The 25759-nt window shown below is 36.0% G+C and overlaps 1 protein-coding gene across 1 annotated transcript in view; it reads left to right on the top strand.

Moving 5' to 3' along the window:
* The window catches only part of MIB1 (MIB E3 ubiquitin protein ligase 1), a 119202-nt gene that overhangs the window by 22062 nt on the left and 71381 nt on the right, over positions 1-25759 (top strand). Inside the window, exons 4-9 of the mRNA XM_067699537.1 lie at positions 5269-5373; positions 7498-7564; positions 8880-9084; positions 15913-16096; positions 22044-22188; positions 23820-23953. Coding sequence (XP_067555638.1) covers positions 5269-5373; positions 7498-7564; positions 8880-9084; positions 15913-16096; positions 22044-22188; positions 23820-23953 — 840 coding nt within the window. The remainder of the gene's footprint in view (positions 1-5268; positions 5374-7497; positions 7565-8879; positions 9085-15912; positions 16097-22043; positions 22189-23819; positions 23954-25759) is intronic.

Below are 25759 nucleotides of genomic sequence, written 5' to 3'. Positions count from 1 at the left end.
TAGATTCTTTTGAATTTGAGATTTTTAAACATTTTGTCAAATAGATGTTTTCTAAATTCAGAGTATTGTTATATTGATTTAATTTCAAGTAATAAGGTCTAATTTTAACGTTTGGAAGTCGGACAGAAATATTTTGGCCTATATGTTTTAAGTACTTTGATTTTTATTAAGGAAGCAATTTTTTTTTTAATTTAGTAAATATTTATTGAACACTTAGGTGAAGGATTCTGTTCCAAGCATGAGGGTTATGGGAATAAACAAAAGAGGCAAAATTCCTACTCTTCTGAAACCTATATTCTAATTAGGGGAGATGGACAACCAGAAATATAAATCTAAATTCTGTGACTATAGTGTGGCCTGTTGACCAGCAGCATTGGTGTCACCTGAAAGCTTGTTAGAAGTATAATAGGTAATAGGTCCCTTTCCTCCTAGACTTTCTAAATTAGGATCTTCATTTTTTTTTTTTTTTTTTTTTTTTGCGATATGCGGGCCTCTCACTGTTGTGGCCTTTCTCGTTGTGGAGCACAGGCTCCGGACGCACAGGCCCAGCGGCCATGGCTCATGGGCCTAGCCGCTCTGCGGCATGTGGGATCTTCCCGGACTGGGGCATGAACCCGTGTCCCTTGCATCGGCAGGCGGACTCTCAACCACTGTGCCACCAGGGAAGCCCCAGGATCTTCATTTTAACAAGAGCCCTAAGTCATTCAGATGTACATTAAAGTTTGAGAAGCACATTTCTAAAAAGAAAAATAGACCAGTGTGAATTTGGGAAAGGCACCACCTCTGGATGGATGGAGTGATGTGGGGACATGCTTGGCAAGCCAGTGGTAGAGAAAAGGTACCCTTTTGAGCGTGGACACAGGAACAGCCTTGTCCCCGTGCATAAGGTCTTGGTAAGTGGAACTCAGGCTGGAGGTCAGCCTCTGTTCTCCTCCTTGGCAAGGCCCTTTGTGCAGTTAACAACTTCTGTAATCATAGCAATACTGTGTCACATAGGATGTATAAAATGTATGTTAAAGCTTAAAGAATAGTAATAAAATTTTAAAAAGCAAACTTTTTTTCCTACTCTACAGATTAAAAAATAGAATGTTATGAATACCTTTAAAAGTCTTCTGTTTACCCTTTCCCAATTGCAAGCTCTGCAAGAACTCATTATTGAGTCCTGGGAAACACAGGGATCAGCACGGTCAGGACATCAGGCAAGGCAGAAGTATGGGCCAAGTGCAGGACACTGGACAGGAATATGGTCAGAGGACATGAGTTACTATGCATGTTTTGCTTCTAAGCTTACCATGGTCCACCTCAAAGTTTTAGGAGTGGGTCAAAGCAGAATATTCTGTGGGGTAAGATGAGAGACCTCAGTTGATTTAGGTGGCAGAGAATGGGGGGTGGAGGGGAGAGTGGGAACCTCATCATTACATAGTCCAACAAGCCAAGTACAGTGGAGAATTTGGGTCAGGCTCACTCAGGCAGTGTGACCTTAGGTTGATAAAATGGTGCAATGGCAGTGGGCATCTGGGTGATAAGAGCCTTCAGCATGTCTGGCCTGTGAATCACATGGCTACAGTTCAGACAGATTGCCCTTGATGCCTGGTACCCAGCAGTCATCCTGGCAGCTCCCTTTGATGGATGCCCTTGCCTCTTTCCTGGCTGGATCCCATGTTTTCTTTTCTTTTTTTTTTTTAAGCATTTAAAAAAAATTTATTTATTTAATTTATTTATTTTTGGCTGCATTGGGTCTTCGTTGTTGCATGCGCACTTTCTCTAGTTGTGGCAAGTGGGGGCTACTCTTCGTTGTGGTGCACAGGCTTCTCATCGTGGTGGCCTCTCTTGTTGTGGAGCTCGGGCTCTAGGCACATGGGCTTCAGTAGTTGTGGCACACGGGCTTAGTAGTTGTGGCACACAGGCTCAGTAGTTGTGGGTCGTGGGCTCTAGAGCACAGGCTCAGTAGTTGTGGTGCACGGGCTTAGTTGCTCCACGGCATGTAGGATCTTCCTGGACCAGGGCTGAAACCCGTGTCCCCTGCATTGGCAGGTGGATTCTTAACCACTGTGCCACCAGGGAAACCCAGATCCCATGTTTTCTGTATCCCATTACATCATCTTACTTAGCTTACTCTTTCCTTTGGTGGTGTACACGTTCTAGTAATGTCTTTTGCAAGATTGCACAAGAAGTAAATTTTTTAATACTTTCATTCTAAAATTGTTTTCAACTTTATATTCTTCCTCACGCTTAATTTTATGGTCAGAGGGTTGGAAAAAATTTTTTTCATCAGCTTTTCAAAAGCAGTTGCAGCTAAAGTCTGAAGCCACATAAATGGAACTTTCTGGATTTTTGTTATATTGGCACTTCTTAGGGGGATGAAAAGTAGGCATTCTTGAAGCTTTGAGTCATCAGTATTACATTTTTGGTTTATTATGATTTAATACTTGTTACATTTTAAGAACAAAATGAAAAGTAAATGAAACCATCTTACACATGTGACTCTAAGTGAGGGAACTTAATATAATAGGAAGTCTTCAGGGTAACATTATTTAAGCACATGTTTGAGATGAAATGTAATTTTTGTCTGACTCTTTTTGACCATGTGTGTGAATGAAGAAAGTTTTTAAGCCTTCCTGTGCTGGCCAGTCTTCAGTGCTGGCTGCTCTGTCCCAATCCTCTTTCCTTATCTTTTTTTTCCCTTGAGGGTTCAAGATTCCCACCCCATTCTCATCACTACATGTTCTCAACAATATGGCTAGTATGAGCCATATTAAGGGGTATAAACCAACCTAGGCTGATGTTGTAATACTGATACAATCTGTGGCCTACCATGTGCCAACATGTACCATGGTTTTTTGCTTTGCACCATGGCTTTGGCAAGCATGATGTAAGGTCATCATGGAAGTGTGTAGTGTATTCTTAACTACCTAAGTTAGTATTTCAAGACTGTTTTCATTTTGCAAATGCTTTCGAATATATGTTGATTATTTCATACAGGTACACTAGATATATTTTCTTCTTTTTAAAAAACTTTATTATGGAGAATTTCAAACATACACCAGAATAGAAAGAGTAGTATAACAAATTCCCATGCACCCAACATCCAACTTCAAAAATTATCAACATTTTAAAAAATGCCATTTATTTGTTGAAGAAATCAAGGTTCTTTGGATTTGGCTGATTGATTCTTTATGATGTTCTTGAACTTCTTCCTCTGAGCCTTGTATTCTTATAAACTAGGTGTTAGGTGTAGAGAAATGATTAGATTCAGGTTCAGGTTCAGGTTTTTTTGTCAAGAGTACCTCATCAGTTGTGTGTGTACTTTCATTGCATCACATCAGGAGGCATATAAAGTTTGATTATCCTACTATTGGTGACGTTAAGATTGATCAGTGCAGGTATTGTCAGTTTGATCCTTTACAGAGTTTCTCAGCAACCTTTTACCTAATGGTTTTAGCAGCCATTCCGCACATAATTCTTAATCAGAATTGAAAGTATGAAATTAATGTAGTTATTTTCTTATGCCTTCCACTTTCTCCTTGATTAACCAAATCATTAACAAATGAAGGAATTTCATTTAGTGATTCAGAGCTTGAGTAATGAATTTGCTTATATCCCAAGTAATTTGAAATTTAGGATGAATTTGATTTAAAGTTTGTAGTCTTTGTCTTTTAGTTGGTCACATACTTTTTTGTCCCTCTCATAAAAACACAGAGTTATTTAATCTAGCATTGTATTTTTAAAAATGAATGAAATAGAACCTGACTATATTAGAATTAGAAGGGATTTTTTTTTGCTAAAAGTTGCATGTTTCACTTTACTAGTTAGAAACTCTTGCTTTGGAAGGTTATACAGTGGTTGTGAAAATCAGAAAGCAAAGCATGGCAGTGATGGACTCTGCATTCAGGATGGTAGTTACCTCTGTTGGAAGGCAGGAGGGTGGGATTGATGAGAGGCATGCAGGGGAATTGAAAAGTACTGGTAATATTCTTTTTCTTAGTCTGATGTTCATTTTGTTTTTTATTATTCTTTAAAATTTACATATGATATATTTTTATAATGTATAATTCATTTTAAAATTAAAAAGAATAGGGACTCTCTGGCAGCCCAGTGGTTAAGACTCTACGCTCCCAGTGCAGGGGGTATGGGTTTGATCCCTGGTCGGGGAACTAAGATCCTGCATGCTGCGCCGTTTGGCCTTTAAAAAAAAAAAAAATTAAAGAGAATAGATAGACTCATTTACTAACAATTTGAAATGTTGCTCAAATATTTGATTAAATTTTAAGCATAAGAACTTTTTATCTCTACAAAAACACCATAAAATACATAGCTTGCAAAACTATTTCTTTAGTACAGGGTGAAAATTAAATGGTCATTATGTATCTTATTTGAAATAGTCTGTTTTTTTTTTTTGAAATAGTCTGTTTTTAAGGGCATGCCTTAAAAGTTACATTTAACATCAGCCTGGCATTCTAAGTAACTATGTAGCGTGGTTGATTATAAGTGTCAGGGTGGAGAAGAGTAATGAGTTGCTCATGTGCGACTTCCCATACTGAGCTGTAGACTGGTTCACTTGAGAATACCCAAGTTTAGTGCTCGTTGTGCGTCAGTTTTGTGTAGTTGATTCTTGGCCCTTAAGCAATAGCAACTCCAGTATTTTTTTTTTTTAAGTATTAAACGCTCTTACTAATCAGCCTGCTGGTGTGTGGGGCCTAGAGATTGTGTCTGGGTCTCCACTGCAGTCACAGTGTTTCAGCTTAGAAGGCCTGCTTTTTGGGGCAACTGAGGGGTGCTGCTGGAGGAGCCAAGTCACTCAAGTCTTCTTTAAACTTGGCCTTTGAGCCTCATGCTTATCAGCGTTTAGCTGACCAGAGAGTGGGTTTATCTTGAATTTTTCAGGGTATTTGGTCAAAGATTTTAAATTTTGTATCAAAGAATAGGTTTAAAAGAATACACTGTTGTTAGAGGGAATCCTTTAAGAGTGAAGATTTTAAATTTTGTATTGAATTATGTATTTTCTGATAATCCATCACTGTAATAATCACTAAGCTTCTGTATTTACAATTTCTACAGTGGTTTTAGAAATTAGCTTATAATATTCTGGAAAATTGTATAATTCAGTTATATGTTAGAAGTGACATATATTTGGTAAATAAGTATTTTTCATGATCCTGTTACACAGGATTGTAGCTGAAATATTTTTATCGATTTAAATATAATTAAAAGAACCAACCTCTCCTCTCCTCTTTCAAAATTTTTTTTTTCCTCAAAAATTTCCCTTAGGTAACAGAAATCCAAGACTGGAGTGCATCAAGCCCACATAGTGCGGCCTACGTTCTCTGGGACAATGGTGCTAAGAACCTTTACAGAGTTGGCTTTGAGGGCATGGTAAGTGTAAGAACCACAAAAGCTGAAAATATTGGACGGGTGAAAGAAGGGAAGTAAAAATAGCCCTTATTGTATTCTTCCATTTTTTCTTTTGTCATCTCCTTTTGTCAGGATACAGCCATCTGAATCATGAGTATGCAATTGGAGGGAACATCTGTAAAGTGAGAATTTAATACAATAGGTGTTAAAATTATTTTTTAAGGAGTTTTTTTCCTCTGTATTTTTATTTATTTTTATTATTATTATTTTTTGCGGTACGCGGGCCTCTCACTGTTGTGGTCTCTCCCGTTGCGGAGCACAGGCTCCGGACGCGCAGGCTCAGCGGCCATGGCTCACGGGCCAGCTGCTCTGCGGCATGTGGGATCTTCCCGGACCAGGGCACGAACCCGTGTCCCCTGCATCGGCAGGCGGACTCTCAACCACTGCGCCACCAGGGAAGCCCTCCTCTGTATTTTTAAAGTGTAGTGTTGATGATTGAAAATGACTGACCTAGAAGCACTTTGAATTACTTAAGTGCTTAAGGAGCATAATGGTAGTTTTTATTCAATGGATTGTCCTATATTTCTGCATGTCATGGATCATTATTCAAATGTTGACCTCAGCTATTTAATTTATAGAGTGTAATTAAATATTATATTAATGCTAAAATATTAATGCCTTTTATATCCTTTCCACCTTGAACACATTTTTCATTCAAAGAATTCTAAAATTTCATTTTTTTCCAACTCTTATGCTCATTAGGAGAGGAAAAAATATCCCACTGTCCCTTTGCCTTAATCTATTCCTTTTATACATAAAAGCGAGCCTTGTGAATCTAGACAGGTAGTTTACTCGCCACTTTTTACAGTTGTATACAGCATTGGTCATTAGTTTTTCATTATTATCTTCATGCCTCTCCCTGTTTTTAAATTGGGAATTTTTGTAGAATTCCAACTGATTATTAACTTGCTTCAAACGAAGCTTTACATGCTGTGTGCGCTCAGGTACTTATTGAGTAGTATACATACAGATTGATCCCATTCTTTTTTGATGGCTGAGTAGTATTCCATTATATGGTTATGCCATTGTTTATATAATGAGATTTCTGTTGATGGGTATCTGGGGTTTTTTTTGTTTTTTTCATTGTTGCAAGCAGTGTTTCAGAAAGCATCCTTGTGCATATGTCTTTATACATTTATGGGTATATTTCCTTAAGATAGATTCCTAGAAGTGGAACCACTGGGTTAAAGTATCATATTAAAACTGCTTGACCCATGTCTCCTTGGCTAGGATTGAATTAAATGTGAGCTATAGTGGCAAAGGAGGCTGTAAAAGAGAGTTGGGTTGGGGTGTGTTTGTGTGTGTATGTGTCTGTATAAAGGAGCTCCTTTCCTTAATATAGTATGTATGTACTGATCACTTTATACATGTATATGGTACTGTTAGGCACTTTTAGGTAATCTGTTTCTGAATTTTCAGTCACCCTCAAGGTTGCTCTTCTAAGTTCACATTTCCTGTACTTTTCATTATATCACAACTGCCTCCCCATTCAAATACTTAAATACTTTCTTATAAAAGCTAAGTGGGAAGGAACTTGAGTTAACGAAGTTATGGTAAAGTAAGGACTAAAAGTGATATAAATAGGAAATTAACTGGACAAGGAATCAAAAGACTGGATTTGGTTTTTTCCTTTTCTACTTTCTGACTTTAGTTTTGGCTGATTTCCTTTATACAATACCTGCCTTGTATATCTCATAAAATTGATTAGAAAGATCAAATGAGTTGAGCTCTTTTTCGGTAAAAATATCTTTAAAATGGAATATGTTATGTACTTTTGAAATACGAGATTTTTGTTTTAGTTCTTTTTTTCCAGCATGTGTTTTTGAAAGTAGGGTAATGGTAAAGATCCAGGCATTTTAATGTTGAAGTTTAAAAGAAATCTTAAAGTATGACCTATCTGAAGGTCAAGTTTATAGTTTTTGATGGGTGTTTTTGAAAGCAATGTTTAGTGTGACTGTTAACCGAGAGCTACTCTTCATTTCTGCTGAGGATATGTTCTAAATGAACATTTTTGTGTATTTTAGGTTTTATGCTGTAGTTGAAGTTTTCAAGGGTGATTTTTCTGCTTTCTTTTCTTTTTCTTAGTCTGACCTGAAGTGTGTCCAGGATGCCAAAGGAGGTTCTTTCTACAGAGATCATTGTCCTGTGCTAGGTGAGTTAACAGGCTAGAGAAAATTTCTAAATAATGGGGTCAGAGTTCATGGAATCGGAAAAGTGTTTAAATTGGGCTTTAAAAAAATTAGTTACCATTAAAGCTTTTTAAAGACATACTCTTTTGGTTTTATTTTGTTTTAAAGCATTTGTTCTTTTTAATTTATTTAAACTCTGAAAGAATTGTCATGACTTGATAATTGATATACCATTTATATGGCATACTATATTTGAAACTTTTGTCTTTTAACCATAAACTTATATTGTTGAAAAATTTTGGGTTATATGATCAATGTTATATCTCTTATAGTAAGGAGAATAGGACCTAACAATTTAATGCTTATAAATTCCTTAGAATTTCTGTAAAATTTCTTTGAAAATATAAGAACAGCTCTAAGATTAAGATAATATGATAAATATAATTTCATGTATCATTAAAATAAAAAAAGAACAAGAAAACCAAAACTAGTTTGATTTTATAGATTCTTCATTGTTGGCAAGATGAATATTTACCACATTCTTCTGATTAAACCTTTAGTCTCTGAATGCTTTCCTTTCTCATGTGAATGCTCTGTTCCTCTTTCCAAATCATTTGATTTGCCTTATTGCCCAAAAACGCTGTTCTCTTCCAGCATACCTAATTTTTTTAAAAAGGAGAATGTAGAAGAAAATCTTACGGTTTTGAGGAGATAATCTCTTTCTCTTGCTTTCAGAAACTTTGTTTTGTATCTGGGTTTTACAAGGAAAGTGTAGAATCAGCATACCCATTTCAGATCCCTCAGCATAGTGTTTTATGATCATGAATTCTGTATCCCATAAGTAGTTTTGAAAATAATCTCAGAAATGGGCTTTGAAATATTTGAAAATGCTCTTTAGGCAAAAATCACAAGAACTCTTTGGTAACTAATAACAGTAAGCACTTCAGAGGAAAAAAAATTCCAGGGTTCTCTTTCATATACTTTAGTTAGTTATGTTGGCTCTTCAGCAAGTCATCCAGGCAGAAAAGTGAATGTTGTCAATGCTCAGAACTTTGTGTTCTGATAGATGGTTGCCTAGTCGTCTGTAGATTCTGCCCCTGTTAGTCATTGTTGTAAATCATTACATTATTTCTGGTTTTGAGTCTGTTTTCTTTTCTTTCTTTTTTTAAAGCTCTCTAATTCTAGAATTTGATACTCATAGTATATTCTCAAAACATTTTAAGATTAGATAGTAACTAAAACTCAAATATCTTGGGCTTTTTCTTATTTAAAACAGTGCAGTTGCCTGTTGTTGCTGTGATTTTCCTTCTCCTTTGTCAACTCCCTCTGCAATTATAGGTGAGCAGAATGGCAACAGGAATCCTGGTGGATTGCAGATTGGTGACCTGGTCAATATAGATCTTGACCTAGAAATTGTACAGTCTTTGCAGCACGGTCATGGAGGATGGACTGATGGCATGTTTGAGACTTTAACTACAACTGGAACTGTTTGTGGCATTGATGAAGATCATGACATTGTAGTACAGTATCCAAGTGGCAATAGGTTGGTTATATTTTTTAATTTTCAGTAATGGCAAATAAAGTTAGTATATAGAGGAAAGAGCCTTAAAGAAAGCAAATAATGTGATATAATAAAACTTCTTACAGCTAACTCTTCAATAATAGATGAAAATCCGGAATATGTTGGTAAAGTGGAGGGAAACAAGTAAGAACAGTGTATGTGTGTGTGTGTGTATGTGTATATATTTATATGAATATATTTATGATTCAATGTTCTGTGCACTTTTTTTTTTCCTTTAGGGGGCAGAATACATTGTATCAGTATTAGGTCCAAGTATAGTTAAAAAGTTCTGTGTTCTGTTGGACTGCATCAGTCTACCCTGAATGAACGGGATAACAGTAAAACTCCTCTGGCCCATATCTCCAGCGTCATCTCATGGTAACACAGCTCTGCCTTGCCACAGACACCTGTGCACACACTAATGCTTATCAGCCACACAGCACTGCGTGTGTTTCCTCACTTCTGTAACCTTTGCACACACCACTCCTTCCGTGCAGAATACCCTTTCCTCCTTGTCTCCCTCCTTCTCTGGATTAACTCCTTTGCCTCCTATAAATATTGAACTTTTATGCTTACTTCCTCTCTTCTTCCCCCCTCCCTGGTACATGCATACGCTATTTATCTGTTTAGGTCTCCTATTATCTACTAAAATGGTTATTTATTTGGTCTCTGGGTTTCGTGTTTCTTGGAGACTGGGCCTGTGCCTTTTATTTATTTGTCCCTAGGGGCCAAAATATATCCAGTTTACTAGTATGTCTACAGTATTTTAAAGAAAAAATTCGGTAGTTTAATTGAATAGTTGTCAAAGCTTTATTACTGACATGTACATAAAGAAACTAACTCTCTGAGATTCTTTAGGGGAAGGATTATATATGAAATAAGAAAAATTAACATTAAGTTGCTAACCACATTATAGAATTAGCTCTAATTGTGTTTAAATCTTAAGGATACACATGATAATATCAAGAGATACACAAAAAGCATTCGCCAAAATCCAACATCCTTCATGATAAAAATACTAGATAAACTAGGAACAGAAGGGAACTTCAGCTTGATAAAGGACATCGATGAAAGACCCACAGCTAACAGCATACTCAGTGGGAAAGACTGAATGCTTTCTCCTTTAAGATCAGGAACAAAACAAGAATGTCTGCTCTCCTCACTTTTATTCCATATTGTCCTAGAGGGTCTAGCTGGGGCAATTAGGCAAGAAAAAGAAATAAGAGAAAGGAAGAAGTTAAACCCTCTCTGTTCACAGGTGACATGATCTTGTGTATAGAAAAATCTAAAGAATCCACAAAAAAACCTGTTAGAACTAATAAATGAATTCAGCATAGTCACAGGATACAAGATCAATATAGAAAAATCAGGGCTTCCCTGGTGGCGCAGTGGTTGAGAGTCTGCCTGCCAGTGCAGGGGACACGGGTTCGTGCCCCAGTCCGGGAAGATCCCACATGCCGTGGAGCGGCTGGGCGCGTGAGCCGTGGCCGCTGAACCTGCGCATCTGGAGCCTGTAGCTCCGCAGCGGGAGAGGCCACAACCGTGAGAGGCCCGCGTACCAGAAAAAAAAAAAGAAAAAGAAAAAGAAAAATCAGTTGTATTTCTGTATACTAGCAATGAACAATCTGAAAATGAAATTAAAAAACAATTCCATTTTCAATAGCATCACAAAGAATAAAATACTTAAGAATAAATTTAGCCCAATAAGTAAGATTTGTATACCAAAAACTATATAACATTGTTGAAGGAAATTAAAGATGACCTAAATGGAAAGACGTTTCATGTTTATGCATCAGAAGATTTAATGTTGTTTAGATGGTGTATTAGTTTCCTAGGGTTGCCATAACAAATTACCGCAAACAGCAGCTTTACAACAGAAACTTATTCTTTCAAATTCTGGAGGCTAGAAGTCCAAAGTGAAGATGTTGGCAAGACTGTTTTCTTCTGGAGATCTGAGGGAAGATCTCTTCTGTGCCTCTCTCCTGCTTCTGGTGGCTGTTGGCAGTCCTTGGCTTTCCTTGGCTTGTCAATGCATCACTCATTTCTCTGCCTCTGTCTTCACATGGTCTTGTCCTCTGTGAGTCTCTGTGCCCCTCTGTTGTCACATGACCTTCTTTTTTTTCTTCTGGGTACATAGTTTATTTTCAAATTCATTCAAGTCAGTCTCTGATTAGTCAAGTTCAGACAGTTGTAGGGAGATTATTTAATACCGAGAGCCACATCAACAGTCCTCCAGCCCGCTATTTTAGTTTCGTCAGGCCAACATTTGTACCTTAGCCATCCATAAGGAAAGAACCCTAAGGAGGCATAGAAGAAAGTTAATTGAGCTCATGGAACTTCTAGAGTCTTTTACATAGACGATGATCAAAAGATGATTTTATGTGACCTTATAAGGACACCAGTCATTGGATTTAGGGCCCATCCTAATCTGATATGACCTCATTTTAACTTGATTACATCTGCAAACACCCTGTTTCTAAATATGCTCACATTCAGAGGTGTTGGGGATTAGCATTTCAGCATACCTTTGGGGGGAATAATTCAACATTTAACATGTGACAGTATTCCTCAAACTAATCAACAGATTCAGTGCAATCCCTATCAAAATCCTTGCTTTTTTTTTTTTTTTTTTGGTACAGAAATTGGCAAACTGAACCTTAAATTCATATGGCAACTCAAGGGACCCAGAATAGCCAAAACAGTTTAAAAAATGAAGAACAAATTTGGAGGACTCACACTTCCCAATTTGAAAATTTACCACAAAGCTATAGTAATCAAGACAGTCTATTATAAAAATAAGCATGTAGATTGATGGAGTAGAACTGAGTCCAGAAATAAGCCCTTGCATTTAAAGTCAGTTGATTTTTGACAGGGGTTCAGCACAGTTCAATGGGGAAAGAATAGTCTTTTCAACAAACGGTGCCGACAGTATTTACAGATATTCAGTCATTGTGGTGTACATCTAATTTAATGTTAATTAATTTAATGTTATATGTCAAGTATACAACAATCTAAAAAATAAAGCTACAATTACAAAACAAAACAAATGATGCTGAGTCAATTGGGTATTGACATGCAAAAGAATGAAATTGGACCCCTGCTACACACCATGTACAAATATTAAGTTAAAATGGATCACAGGGCTTCCCTGGTGGCGCAGTGGTTGAGAGTCTGCCTGCTGATGCAGGGGACATGGGTTCGTGCCCCAGTCCGGGAAGATCCCACATGCCGCAGAGTGGCTGGGCCCGTGAGCCATGGCCGCTGAGCCTGCGCGTCTGGAGCCTGTGCTCCGCAACGAGAGAGGCCACAACAGTGAGAGGTCCACGTACCGCCAAAAAAAAAGGATCACAGATCTAAATGCAAGAGCTAAAACTATAGAAGTCTTAAAACATAGGCATAAATCTTCATGACCTTGAATTAGACAGTGGTTTCTTAGATATGACCCCCAAAGTAGAAGCAACCAAAGAAAGAGTGAATAGACTTCATCAAAATTAAAACTTTTGTGTTTCGAAGGAAACTATCAAGAAAGTGAAGAGATAACCCATGGAATGGGAGAAGATATTTGCAAATCATATGTCTGATTAGGGACTTATATCTAGAATATAGTATAAAGAACTCTTAAAATTCAACAATAAAAGATAAATAACCTAATTGAAAAATGGGCAAAGGATTTGAACAGACAGTTTTCCACAGAAGATACAGAGATGGCCAATAAACTCATTGCATTAGTCTGCTAGGGCTGCCTTAACAAAATCCCACAGACTGGGTGGCTTAAACAACAGAGGTTTATTTTTTTACAGTCCTGGAGGCTGGAAGTCCAAGAACAAGGTGCCATCAGGGTTGGTTTCTGGTGAGACCTCCTCCTGGCTTGTAGAGGATTGCCTTCTCACATGGCACCCTACCTTCATGACATCATTTAACCGTACTTATGTCCCTAAAGGCCCAGTCTCCAAATACAGTTACATTAAGAGCTAGAGAGCTTTAACATATGAAATTTGGAGGGGCACAATTCATTTTATATCACCCTTGAAGAGATGCAGGACATTATTAGTTATTAGGGAAATGCAATTCAAAACCATGATGGGATACCACTTCACATGCTAGAATGGCTAGAATAAAAAGGTAGGATAATTACAAGTGTTGCTGAGGGTATAGAGAAATTAGAACCAAACCTTCATACATTGATGGTAAGTACGAGAAGTGGTCTAGATGGTTTGGAAAACAGTTCAGTAGTTCCTCAAAATGCTATGTATAGAGTTACCGTATGACCCAGCATGTCTACTTCCAGGTTCGTACCCAAGAGAATTAAACCATGTGCCCATACGAAAATCTGTACATGTATGTTTGTAGAAGTATTATTCATAACAGCCAAAATGTGGAAATAACCCAAATGTCTATCAACTGTTGAATGGATAAAATGTGATATATCCATCCAATGGAATATTATATTTGGCCATAAAAAGGGATGGAGTACTGACATATGCTGCAACATAGATAAATCTTGAAAACATTATGTTGAGTGAAAGAAGCCAGTCACAAAAGGTCACATATTACCTGATTTTATTTATACAGAATGTCCATAATAAGAAAATCCATAGAAACAGAAAGTATATTACTGGTTGTTACGGGCTGGGGAGAGAGGGGTGAATTCAGAATGACTGCTAATCGTTAAGGGGGTATCTTTTTGTGGTAATGAAAATGAAATTAGGTAGTGGTGGTTGGTTTATACAACTGAATATACTAAAACCACCGAATTACATGCTTTAAATGAGCGAATTGTATGATATGTGAGCTACATCTCAATAAAGCTCTTAATAAAAAAGAAGGAAGAAATCAACACAATTTAAGTTCAGAGTAGCACGTACTAGCATATTTTGTTTTAAATAGTATCTTGTTTGTTATTTGGAAATGTTAGGTTAACACAGATTAGGATTATTACTTGTAGAATTCTTCCTCCGTCAAAATTCTTTCTTGGGCAGTAGCGTTATTAGTAACATGACTTTTGACTTCTAGAAAATAATCTTTTTTTATTCTTTACTCAACACCAATTTATTAAATACTTATCCTGTATTAGGCCCTGTGATTAGTGTTAGAATTACAAAGACAAACAAGACATGGTCCTCTGCTTTGAAGGAGTTTCTCTATTAATTTGGATAGACAAAGTCAGAAATAGCTGTATTAAAATGTTTTAAGTAGTTATGATAGGTGAGTATTCAGGCTATTCTGAAGGTACAGAAGAAGAGTGGTCATTTCAGCTGGGCAAATCCGAGAAAACTTAAGCGAGCATATTACATTAAGTAAGGTTGAAAGATTTGGTTTTCACCTGGGCAAGGAAGCACTGTAGGCAGAAGGAACAACTTGAGTAAATACTACTGTTCGGACACTACACAGGTTTGATAGATTTTGGAACTTTGGGAGTGAGGTAAATAAAGGGCTCCATGACTCATAAGACTGAAAAGAAAACTTTTTGTATTTGAGTTTTATTCTTAACTGATCAGAGGCACTTCTTTCTCTTTGTGGTGGTTTTAGAAAGAAAGTTTACATGGTTATAGGAATTTAGTAAGCAGGGTTTTGTGTGTTGTGACCTCTCAGAGCCTTTTATATGCTAAGGACCATTATAATAAGGAAAGGAGGGTATAATATGCCATATTATAAAAGTTTATTTGACTAGGGAAGCTTTTTTCCCTTGGAGTACCATATGGGACTAGGAGAAATGTGTTATACACTGTGGTACGACTTTTCGATGGGATATTAAGTAGTCAATAAAATGGTGGTTGTGCAGATGGTAGCAGCATAGAAAAATGCTTATGTATAGGAAGGAAGAAATCCGAGTCCAAGTTTGTTTTGATACAGTGATTACAAGGATGTAAGATACCCATACATGGCAATTTAAAACTAGATAATATTTTTATCCATGAGATTGCAATGGTATGGGAAAATAGTGTACTCTTTGTAGAGCAGTTTGGCTCTATCAGAATTGTAAACAAATATATACTTTGATTAGGTGGTTCCTTTAAGAATCTCTAATGAAATACTGACCCCCATGTGCACAAAGTTGTACATACAGTGATGTTCTTTATAGTATTGTTCGTAATAATAGTGAAAATGTGGAATTACTTTAAATGATAGTCAATAGGAGAATCGCTAAGTACATTTGTGTATATCGATGCTATGGAATACTCTGTAGCCATTAAATCAAAATAAATAGATCTATATCTGTCACATTGAAAAATAAATGTTCCAAGATGCATCCTCTGAGAAAAAAGAAGTCACAGAATAACATATATATATATATTATGATACCATTTATGGAAAACAAAACAACTCTCTTATAACCATCACTCTGCATATTAATAGAAGATCTGCAGGGCTACTCAATGGAGTATTAACTGTGGTGTCTAGTGGGGTGGGGAATGGTGATCCAGGTGTGTTTGTGTGAAATGGAACTTTCACTTTTACTTTACATGTTTATGAAATGTTTTAATTTTTAACGACTGTGTATTACTTGTTTTTTTGAGTGTGTTACTTTTTTAATAACAATTTTATAAGACATGCAAGTGCAAATAAATCTAGACAGAAGTGCTAGACAGAAGTGTATCATATTCGGGTGGTGAGATTATGGATAACTCTTTTCCCAAATCTGTATAATAAAATCATAAAAAGAAATACAAATCATTCAGGATGTAATTGTAAAGGATTGCTTTACACTCTTGATGAGTTATAAAGCTTTTTTCCCTGTAATGGTTAACTAAGAATTTGTGCTAAAATTAAGTAAACTTACCCATGTTGAATTTTGGCTTTGATTTTTAGGTGGACCTTCAATCCTGCTGTTCTCACTAAAGCGAACATTGTCCGAAGTGGGGATGCCGCTCAGGGTGCAGAAGGAGGCCCCTCACAGTTCCAAGTGGGTGATCTTGTACAAGTTTGTTATGACCTGGAAAGAATTAAACTTCTACAGAGAGGACATGGAGAATGGGCTGAAGCTATGCTCCCAGTAAGTACATATAAAATAATTTGGGACTAGGAAATATACCATGTTCATGTAGTTTTTAAAAGTTTTTAAAACTTTGATTTTAGAAAGTAAATTAGCATAATCCTTTGAGAATTGTAATCTTCATTGGCAGCTTAACATATATATGCCTTTTATTTTCTAACTTATTTCAGTTAGATTAGCCTGGGAAGGTCCAAAGAAGAGCTATAGTTAATATTTTTCGATAGAGCTTTTAGTGGAGAATGTAATGTTGGCGTAAGGCAAAGAGGCTTCCTGATACTTCACCCCGGAATGAGAGCGACGTGCTCATCCAGTCACCAGCAGTGCTGGACCACCGCTGCTCTCCTCACTTGGGGCCATGCCTCTCTAAAACTTAAGACTGCAAGAGCAGCTCAGAACTTGTGCCTTCTGAGATAGCTTTGCTCCCAAAGAGCTACAGTTTAATTTTTTATTTAGTCATTCAATACATTTTTCGTCAAATGTTCAGCAGTAACAAAATAATTTGTTTGTCCTGCCCTCTTTTCATTCATCTTTCTCTTTCTCCATCTTTTCCTTGCTTCTGTCCTCCTGTCTCTTTCCTTAGGTACTACCTGTTCCATCCTGCCAACTGCCCTTACTGCCTTGCCCTGTATCCCATTCCTTTCCACCTTGCTATATCCTCCTCTTCAGCTCTCCACTTTGCCCACTCCCTGCTCCTGTCTCATCCTGTTCCAAATCCTGTCTTCCCAAATCCCATCCCATTTAAGCACCTCCTTCCTGTCCCATGTATACCTCCCCTCCCACCCCCTTCATATGACATCCAACCCACCCTGGTGTGTTGTCCAGTCTCCTGTCCTGGTCAACACCTTTTTCTCTTCCTGTCCAGCCCCAACTCCTGCCCCATTTGCCCTCTGCCCCCACCTATCCTGTCCAGTCCCCCTTTCCTATCCTTCATGATGTCCTGTTCCTCCATCAGTCCATTCCTCCTTCCTGCCTTAGTCCTTCAGCAGATGTTTTAGCAGAAGCAGTGTGCCTGTTAGCCTTCAGGGATGTACTAGTGAACACAACAGAAAAAAAAGATCTCTGTTGTTGTGGTGCTTTCATTCAAAGACATTTCATAGTTTGCACATGATGCTGACATTTTTTATTGCTTTAGTTAGGTATTGAATAAGTGATAGTTGTATTTCAGGACTATATTTTAGAATCATTATTTTTCTCCAAAAAGTTGAGTTCTATATAATCCCTCTTTGTTTTGTTTGCTTTTGGTATTAAAGTTGGTTAAAAAAATGTATTAATATACTTCAGGCCTCACTGTAGTGTGGTGTTACTTAAAATGTCATTTTTTGACGTATTTTATAGGAGCTATATATACTATTTAAAATTATTTTATAGTCAAGATGTTTTTGTTTTTTCCCCTTATCAGTGACACCTTATAGCATCTTCCATCTGTTGAGTGCCCAGTTATACTGAGCACTGTGCTGAATGATGTATACGTACATATGCAGCACATACTATATATATGTTTACACATATATACATAAACATACAAACTTTATTTGTCTTAGGAATATTATAAATAGGTGGTGGTATGACATCCTTATTTTAAATATGAGGAAATCAGAACTAAGATAATGAACTGGAATTTGAACCCAAATCTATATTACTTCAAAGCCTGTCTCCCATATTAAGCTGCTGTATAAGCAAAACCTCTAGGTAATTTCTGGAGGGCAGTACTGGGATTCCAGTAGTGACGACGTAGATTTGAATCTTCTCAAATCCTCATGATAAAAACAGTCAACAACTAGATTAGTTAGCATAACCGAAAAAGCTACAAACATCTGTAACAAAGCCAGGTGATAGAATAGTCTTTTGAATCTTAAAATGTGAACGAGTAAAGATAAACCATTGACAGCTACAGGGTCTGCATCTGTGTGGCAGCAGAGAGAATTAATGGAGCATCAGGTGGACCTGAGAAGGGGGAAACTCCAGAATAGCTAATGAGTATTCATTGGTTAGTTGTGGTAGATTAATGTGATAACAACAGCCGAACCTGGGAGGGCTCTTGTAGACCCCAGTTTGGGGTGAGAGCAATAAGTCCATGCTAAAGTCTGAAGGGACTGGAGTAGCCTGGGGCTATAAACTCTCCAAAGCAACCAGCCAAATCTCCCTTCCAGGGCAGAGCCCTCCATTGAGGAGAAAATGCTGGGAATAGAAGCCAGATTGAGTAGGGTGGAGACAGTAGGCACAAAGGAAAGAGTAAATCCAGGCAAAAGTTGGAAGGGATCATGGTCGAATCCCTATGCACTGTTATTATTGAAAAAGGAGAATAAGGAATAGAATAACTTCTCCACAGACAGATGAAAGTACATCAGAAAGATATGCACAGAAAACTAAAATCTAATAATTCAAAATGAGCTAAAAAATTAAGAAGATGATAAAAGACATGAAAGGATGAAATAAGTCATAATTAGAAATGAGGTAGAACTGAGGAAAGAATTTTAAAAAATTCATTTCAGAAATGAAATAAGCTAGAAGCAACATAGAGCAAATAAATACAACAGATAATGCCTTAAGAGAAACAGAAGGTAAAAAGGAGGGAAAATTTTAAAATCAAAAAGATAAAATGTATTTGAGAGAAAGTGACAAATATAGAATATCTAATATATGTGTATTAGGGAATCCTTGCAAAAAGGAAAAAACAGAAACCAAAGTAATGGAATATAACAAATGCTAAAATTTGTAATTCCAGGAAAGTTTACCTGAAATTGAAAGATTTGAAATTAAATATTAAAAGGGCACGTTGCATACCTGGGAAAACTAACCCAGAACACCAAACACAGAGCCATATTCTGGTAAAATAATAGAATCTTCAAGAAAAGAAAAATTTCTTTGTGTATCTAGGAAAAAAGACCAAGTTACTTATAAAGGAAAGAAAATCAGATTGTTGTTAAGAAAAAAATGTGATCTCAATGTTTTATGCCAGAAAACAATGAAATAACATTTATTTAAGGTGCTCAAGGAAAGAAAACGTAAGCTAAGGATTTTATATATAACCAAACCGACTTTCAAGTACTGTAAAGGCTATAGACTGCTGTGAAATGTAAGAATCCAGAGAATTGAGTCCCCATGAGCCTTTTCTGAGTAATCTATTAGAGAATTAGTTTTAGACAACCAAAATGACTGAAGAAATGTCAACTGAAGGACTGGTAGTGATCATTAAATAAATATTTATTTATTGAACTAAGATTAAATGATAGTTATAAAGGAAACGGTAGAGTTTATAATGGTTATATGCTCTAACAAGATAAAGTATGACTGTCAGAAAATGGGCTGGGAATGCAGAGAGGATATGGTAAGTTTAATGAGCTGTTTGATTGCATTTTAGTTATTAATTGGGACTATATAAAGTTTAATATAAACTTTATATTTAAAAAAGGAAACAATGGAAGGATTAACCATAAAGTTAAAAAAAAGTTTTCATGTATAGCAAGGTAATATGATATGGGGGACAAAGGTAGAAGGGAAACATCTTTGAATATGTCTTATTTTATAGATTTGATTTGAAATCACATGTATTTTATACAATTAGAAAACAAAATTAAGTTCAAAAAGGAAACTCCCCAAAGTGGAGAATAAAATGAAACAAATGAACCTAAGTGTGTTTCCTGTTGGCATAATCATACAGAGAGGAAATTCCAAGTGGTTTCCAAATGAGCAGTTATATGATAATTCTAATTCTGTTATTCCCAGTGACCCTGAGGACCAGAATTATCAGAGAGGTAAAAAGGAGACGCAGATGTAGTATAGAAGAGGTTAAGTAAAGACCCTGTAGTCTGGAATTTGAATTGGAAGAGTGTTTAAACTCACGATTTATTTTATCTTTGTTTTAAAACACACTGCGCCCCCCTCCATTTCCTAGTTCTGTCCATGTAAAGACGTGGAAACAGTGACCATTCCTGTAACAATAACCAACCTTAGTGCCTAGATTATGGTCTCGAAATAGCCTTTCCCTCTGTGAAGAATCAGGGCTCTTTGGAGAAATGGCTAATTCTAGTTCTTTGGCAGGAAGTGAACAAGATGAGCCTCATACCAGATAGCAAGGAAGCTATCAAAGATTTCTAGGTGATGTTAAAATGATCTGGCAGCCAATTTGAAGGGTTTCTCACCAAATACTAAGACAGATGAATCTATTAAACTGCACCAATTAGTAAAATTAGGATTGGATGAATCTTTATAAGACAACCCTGTTTCTTCAACAAGTAATTTGCAAAGAAAAAAAATGTGTAGGTTTCGTTAGGAACTTGATTTAAACAAACTAAAAAAAATTGTCATTTGTGAGGCAATCAGAAATTTGAACACTGACTAGTAGTTTATTTTATTATAGTTATTGATAATTTGGGATAGTTTGATAATAGTATTGAAGTTATATTTAAAAAAAAGAGTTTACATGACAAAATAATACAGGAGGGGAGAATGGATAGGGAAAACAAGATTGGCCATGAGCTGACAATTGTTAAAACTGGTTGATGGGTACATGAGGATTCAATATACAATTGTCTATTTTTGTGTGTTTGAGATTTTCTGTAAAGAACAGTTAAGGAGGGAAAAAAAAAAAGAAAAGAATGCAGCCTCAAAGAGTTTGAGATGATGGTGGAAAATCCCAGGTGAAAATGTCTAACGAGAAGTTAAAATTAGTGTGTGTTTTGGGGCGAGGAGAGGGGTAAACAGGGCTGGAGTAGTATATTTTGAAGTCTTTGGAAGTAAGACGATAGTTGTCAAGTGGATTACATTTCCAAGAAAGTAGAGTAAAAAACAAGGAATAAAGTTTGGGAGAATGAACAGACTTAGGAATCTGAAGAAGGAAAAGGAGCCAGTGAGTGGAAAAAGGGAAGGAACAGGCAGAAAGATTAGGCTGTCATCCAGAAATCAAGGGAATATTTTCAAGAGTTGGAGTCAGATGCTGTGGAGAGGTCAAAATAGAAAACAAGTTTAAGGGCAGTCTCCTCTGTGTTAGGAAATAGATATTATCAGTATCACCAGTTTTCTAGTGTTGTTATTGGCTATTCTGTTGTGCATAAGAGAATGGGTTTTGGACCTGAGTTTGAAATGGGGCTAATAAGATTACATAGCTTTCAGGATTTTATGTATTAGGTGAGTCAATACGTATAAAGCTCTTAGAACAGTACCTACCACGTGAGGGCTGCTGCTTCTGGTTGTGTTCCGTACCTAATTGCTCTTCTTACTCCATATATTTAATAAGCATATTACTTCTACATACTCCTGTTTTGAAATCAGGCTTGATTCCAAAAAGGATTTAAACATAGATGTAAGCTTTGAGCGCTTTTTGGTTTAAATTGCTTTTTTTAGAAATCAGATTTTCTTTTTTTAGGCTAGATTGATGATGGTTTTGGACCACTTGCGTTACAAGTTCTCAAGAAGTATCTTATGAGGTTAAAAAAGGATTGGGGACTTCCCTGGTGGTGCAGTGGTTAAGAATCCTCCTGCCAATGCAGGGGACACAAGATCCCACATGCGTGGAGCAGCTAAGCCCATGTGCCACAACTACTGAGCCTGTCTGTGCTCTAGTAGCCCCTGCTTGCCACAACTAGAGAAAGCCCGTGCGCAGCAGTGAAGACCCAGCGCAGCCAACAATCAATCAGTCAATAAATTTACAAAATAAATTTACAAAAGAAAGGATTGAATATCAGAAACCAAGATTTTGTGAACTTTTATGAATAAAATAGATTGTCATGATTGTTTTATATTATTGTGGAAATGTAGTTTTATTAAAATATTTTTTAAAGATACTCTTTAAAGTTTGTCGCTAATAACCTATTTGAATATGATTATCCTTTAAAGGTTTTTTTTATTAGAAGTGAAGTAAAATTAGTACTTTAAATATGTAAAAACTGGTGGTTGATTTTTACGGTATATACTTCAGACTTGAAACATGAATCTAATTTTTTTTAAGACTTTAGGTAAAGTTGGCCGAGTACAACAAATTTATTCAGACAGTGATTTAAAGGTGGAAGTCTGTGGAACATCTTGGACGTATAATCCAGCAGCAGTTTCCAAGGTGGCATCTGCAGGATCAGCCATTAGCAATGCATCTGGTGGTATGTTTTGTTTCATGTTTCTCTAAAAGTAATATGGTTTACATTAGAACCTTTCCCAATTCCCCAATTCTTGTATACAGATAATGTCGTATGTGTTCTTGATTTTCTCCTAGATCACATAACCTCACTTGAATATTAACTACCTTTTAAACTTTCGCTAAAGGTTTTTTGTTTTTTTCTGCTTTTTTCATATGATGAACAATCTTTGTTCTGGCTGAGGTATGCCCTGGAAAAGTTCCATAAATATGTGCTTTTTCTTGGATATATCAAGGGCTTCTCCACATGAAATCTGAGATACCTGAAATTCAACATTCTTACTCCTAGTCGGAAGTTATGTTTTCTGCTAAAGAACCATCACTTTCTTAGACTACTTTATTTTCTTTTTATTTCCAATATTATTGCTAGCCGATGGCTTTCTTTCTGGATATTTTTACATATCAGCTATACTTTTTCTCTTGTCATTTAATAGGAGTTATATACATGCCACAATGAGTAGAAAGCTGTGTTGAGATGTGAGTATGCTGGATGCTTGGGTAGACTCATGCCCAAAATCTTTCCTTCTTATGCTCCCGCTTTATATACACACTCACTTCATTCAACAGCAAATTACAGCTTACTGTATGTGTATTGTTGTCATCCAGAAAAGAAGATAGAACCGTAACTGTGAACAGTAAGAAAGTAAAGGAAAACATTGGGTGACCTCCAGTTTTATTTTGTACTGCTTTCTACTTCTTTGCTTCTGTCTTGTCTTTCCTGCTGTAATTTGCTAATGTATTTGAAGTTTAAATCATGTGGTGTTATTTTTACCTTGAGGTTAGATGGCATCACAGTAGGCTGACTTTTAACAAATTGAAAGAGTGAAGGATGGTTAATATCCTTCTCTCAAGTAATGTGGACTAGGTGTTGGGCCTCTGCCCCACTTTGTGACTTCTTTCCTTTCCAGTAAGTAGATCCAAGAGTTAAGGAGTAGAACTGGGTAGATTTGCTACTGATAAATGCTATTTAGAAAAAAAAATCATATTGAAAGGGTTTATGTAAACACATCTCTGGTTCTTTCTTGTTTTAGTCAAAACCAGTCAATTGGCACCTTTGAAGTATGTTATTAACCCTTAGAGATCCATTTTTACTGAAAATTGGTTTGTTCCTAAAATATTTCCCCAGACATTATAGAGATTATATTGCTTTTGAATCATAACCATTGATCTGTTGATCTAGTCTAAGATCTGTAACATTGAGCTCTGAGTGTCCATATGATATATTTAAGACCTGAAAGACAATTTGTATCATTATGATACTCCCATTGTAGTGTGTTCATTTATAATATCTTTGGTATGACTCCTAAATCTTGAATTATAGTTTGTATGTAGCTTTTCTTTTTCTGAAATGTTAACTTGAAGTACATGAATTGGAGTAAACTGGGAATAACTGTGGGCTCGAATTTAATGCAGCTTTATATGGTAGTAATTATAATGTGCATGGGTAATATCTGTAGCATAGTACAAAAATAATATTAGTGATAGAAATAATAAAAAAGGAAAAGTATATATTATAGGCATATGGGTAATGCTTGTCTGTTAGTAGTTAAGGTTTGAGATCCTCCTATATTAGCAGCTTTATTTGATGCTTTACAGAAAGACTCTCCCAACTCTTGAAGAAATTATTTGAAACCCAAGAATCTGGTGACCTCAATGAAGAATTAGTTAAGGCTGCTGCCAATGGAGATGTTGCTAAAGTGGAAGATTTGCTAAAAAGACCAGATGTGGATGTGAGCATTTTAAAAATTATTTTGAAGCATACACAAGAATGGAATAGTTATAACGAACCTTATACTTCAACAGTTATTATATTTTGCCACATGTGCTTCATCTATTCCTTCTTGCTTGTTTTTCTAAGGTATTTTAAAGAAGACACTGGGCATCATTTCTTCATTGTGCATTTCTAAAAGATATTGACATTTTCTTAATACTGACTTTTTAAATTTTATGATTGACAAAATTTACTTTTAGGTTTTTAAGTAGTAAGTGTCCTTTTGGGAAATTCAGTGAAATTTTCTCATGTAAATGTTAGCTTATTATGTTTAAATAATATATTTTAGTAAATTTTATAAGCAATTTTCCATCTCTCTTTTCAAAACATTTAATTTAAACTTTTTCCCTCCCCTCCTTATGAAAATTGACTGTTTCATAGTTTATAATGCAGGTGAATTAGGGTTCATGCATTTTGTGAATCTTAATAGTTTATGTTGTATTTTACCATTTACAAAAGCCATATTTTAAACGGGTTCAAAATTTAAATTTTGGTTCTCGCTTAGTCATCCATTGGCTTTGTCATTGCTACTATTGTGGCACCAGTATGATGTCAGTACCAGCCAAGTGACTGTAGGTTGAGTGTCAATTTGGATCATTGTCACTGTGTAGTGAGGGCTTTTGTTGCCACATTTTTGTGTGCAAGTATGCTGGATAGTTTGACAAAGATCAGATCTGTAATTATAAGGTGTAAACATCTTATTTCTATGATCTCATGTGGCATTTTAGGTTTGTTAGAGATCAGTTGCAGCAGCATGACACAGTGGTTTCTTGATTGGTTATGAGCTATGTCACAAATAATTTGTTTCAGATATTCACGTTTTTTGTGTTTGGAAAGTAGAGTCAGACTTCTTTTATATTCAGTCAAGCAGATTTACATGTTATTGTACTTAATTTTTTCCTTTATTTAATTACTAATTTATTTTAGTTGTTTTTTAGAATGTCATACATTCTAAAAATTTCAAGGGAAAAACAGTTCTACAAGGTTTGTTATGAAAAACAGCATCTCTTTTTCAATCTTATTTTACTTTTCTTCAGAGGCAGCTATTTTCACCTCTTTCAGCTGATTTTCTTCATATACTTACCTCCACATCTTTCAATAACATATTTCTATTGTTATTTCTTGATTTTTATGTTTTAGGAGTTATCTTTTGATACCTCTCTGTGAAGGTGAGGATTCAGCTTTCTTTTGCCACCTCCAGCCCATCCCCGCTACACACATACACACCTCTTCCAGGTTCTTAATGTGGTATTATATTGTATTGTAATTTTGTTAAGATTAAAATTAATTGTACATGTTACTATTCAAATGACATTCATATCTAAGCTGTGGAGGATACTAGATTGTGTTTTCTTACACAACTTTCTGTTTTCCTTGGTGTTCATAATTGTTCTTTAAAAAAAAAACTGAGGTGTAATTTACATACAGTGAAATACATGGATCAGTTTTGACAAATGCATATACCCACATAATCCACAGCCTTATTAAGATGTAGAACATTTCCTTCGTTCCAAAGAGTTCACTTGTAGTTTTTCCCAGTCTCTCTTATTCCCAAGAGATAATCTAAAATTGTTTTCACTTATTAGCAATCTATAATGTTATAATTAATTCTTCTCCAGAATTCTCTCTAATTGTGTAATCTGTCAAGAAATTCAGGCACATCAGGTATGTATTCATTTTATCTTCTGAGAGAGATTTCTCTCAGTGCCTTCTGACCTCTTCCATTTGGCCAGGTTGCTCTCTATGCCTGATGCCCGTTTGGAAT

Source organism: Pseudorca crassidens, chromosome 12, assembly GCF_039906515.1.
Source record: "Pseudorca crassidens isolate mPseCra1 chromosome 12, mPseCra1.hap1, whole genome shotgun sequence".
NCBI classification, from domain to species: domain Eukaryota; kingdom Metazoa; phylum Chordata; class Mammalia; order Artiodactyla; family Delphinidae; genus Pseudorca; species Pseudorca crassidens.
Note: the sequence above shows the minus strand (reverse complement) of the source record. Positions and strands in the feature narration are given on the sequence as shown.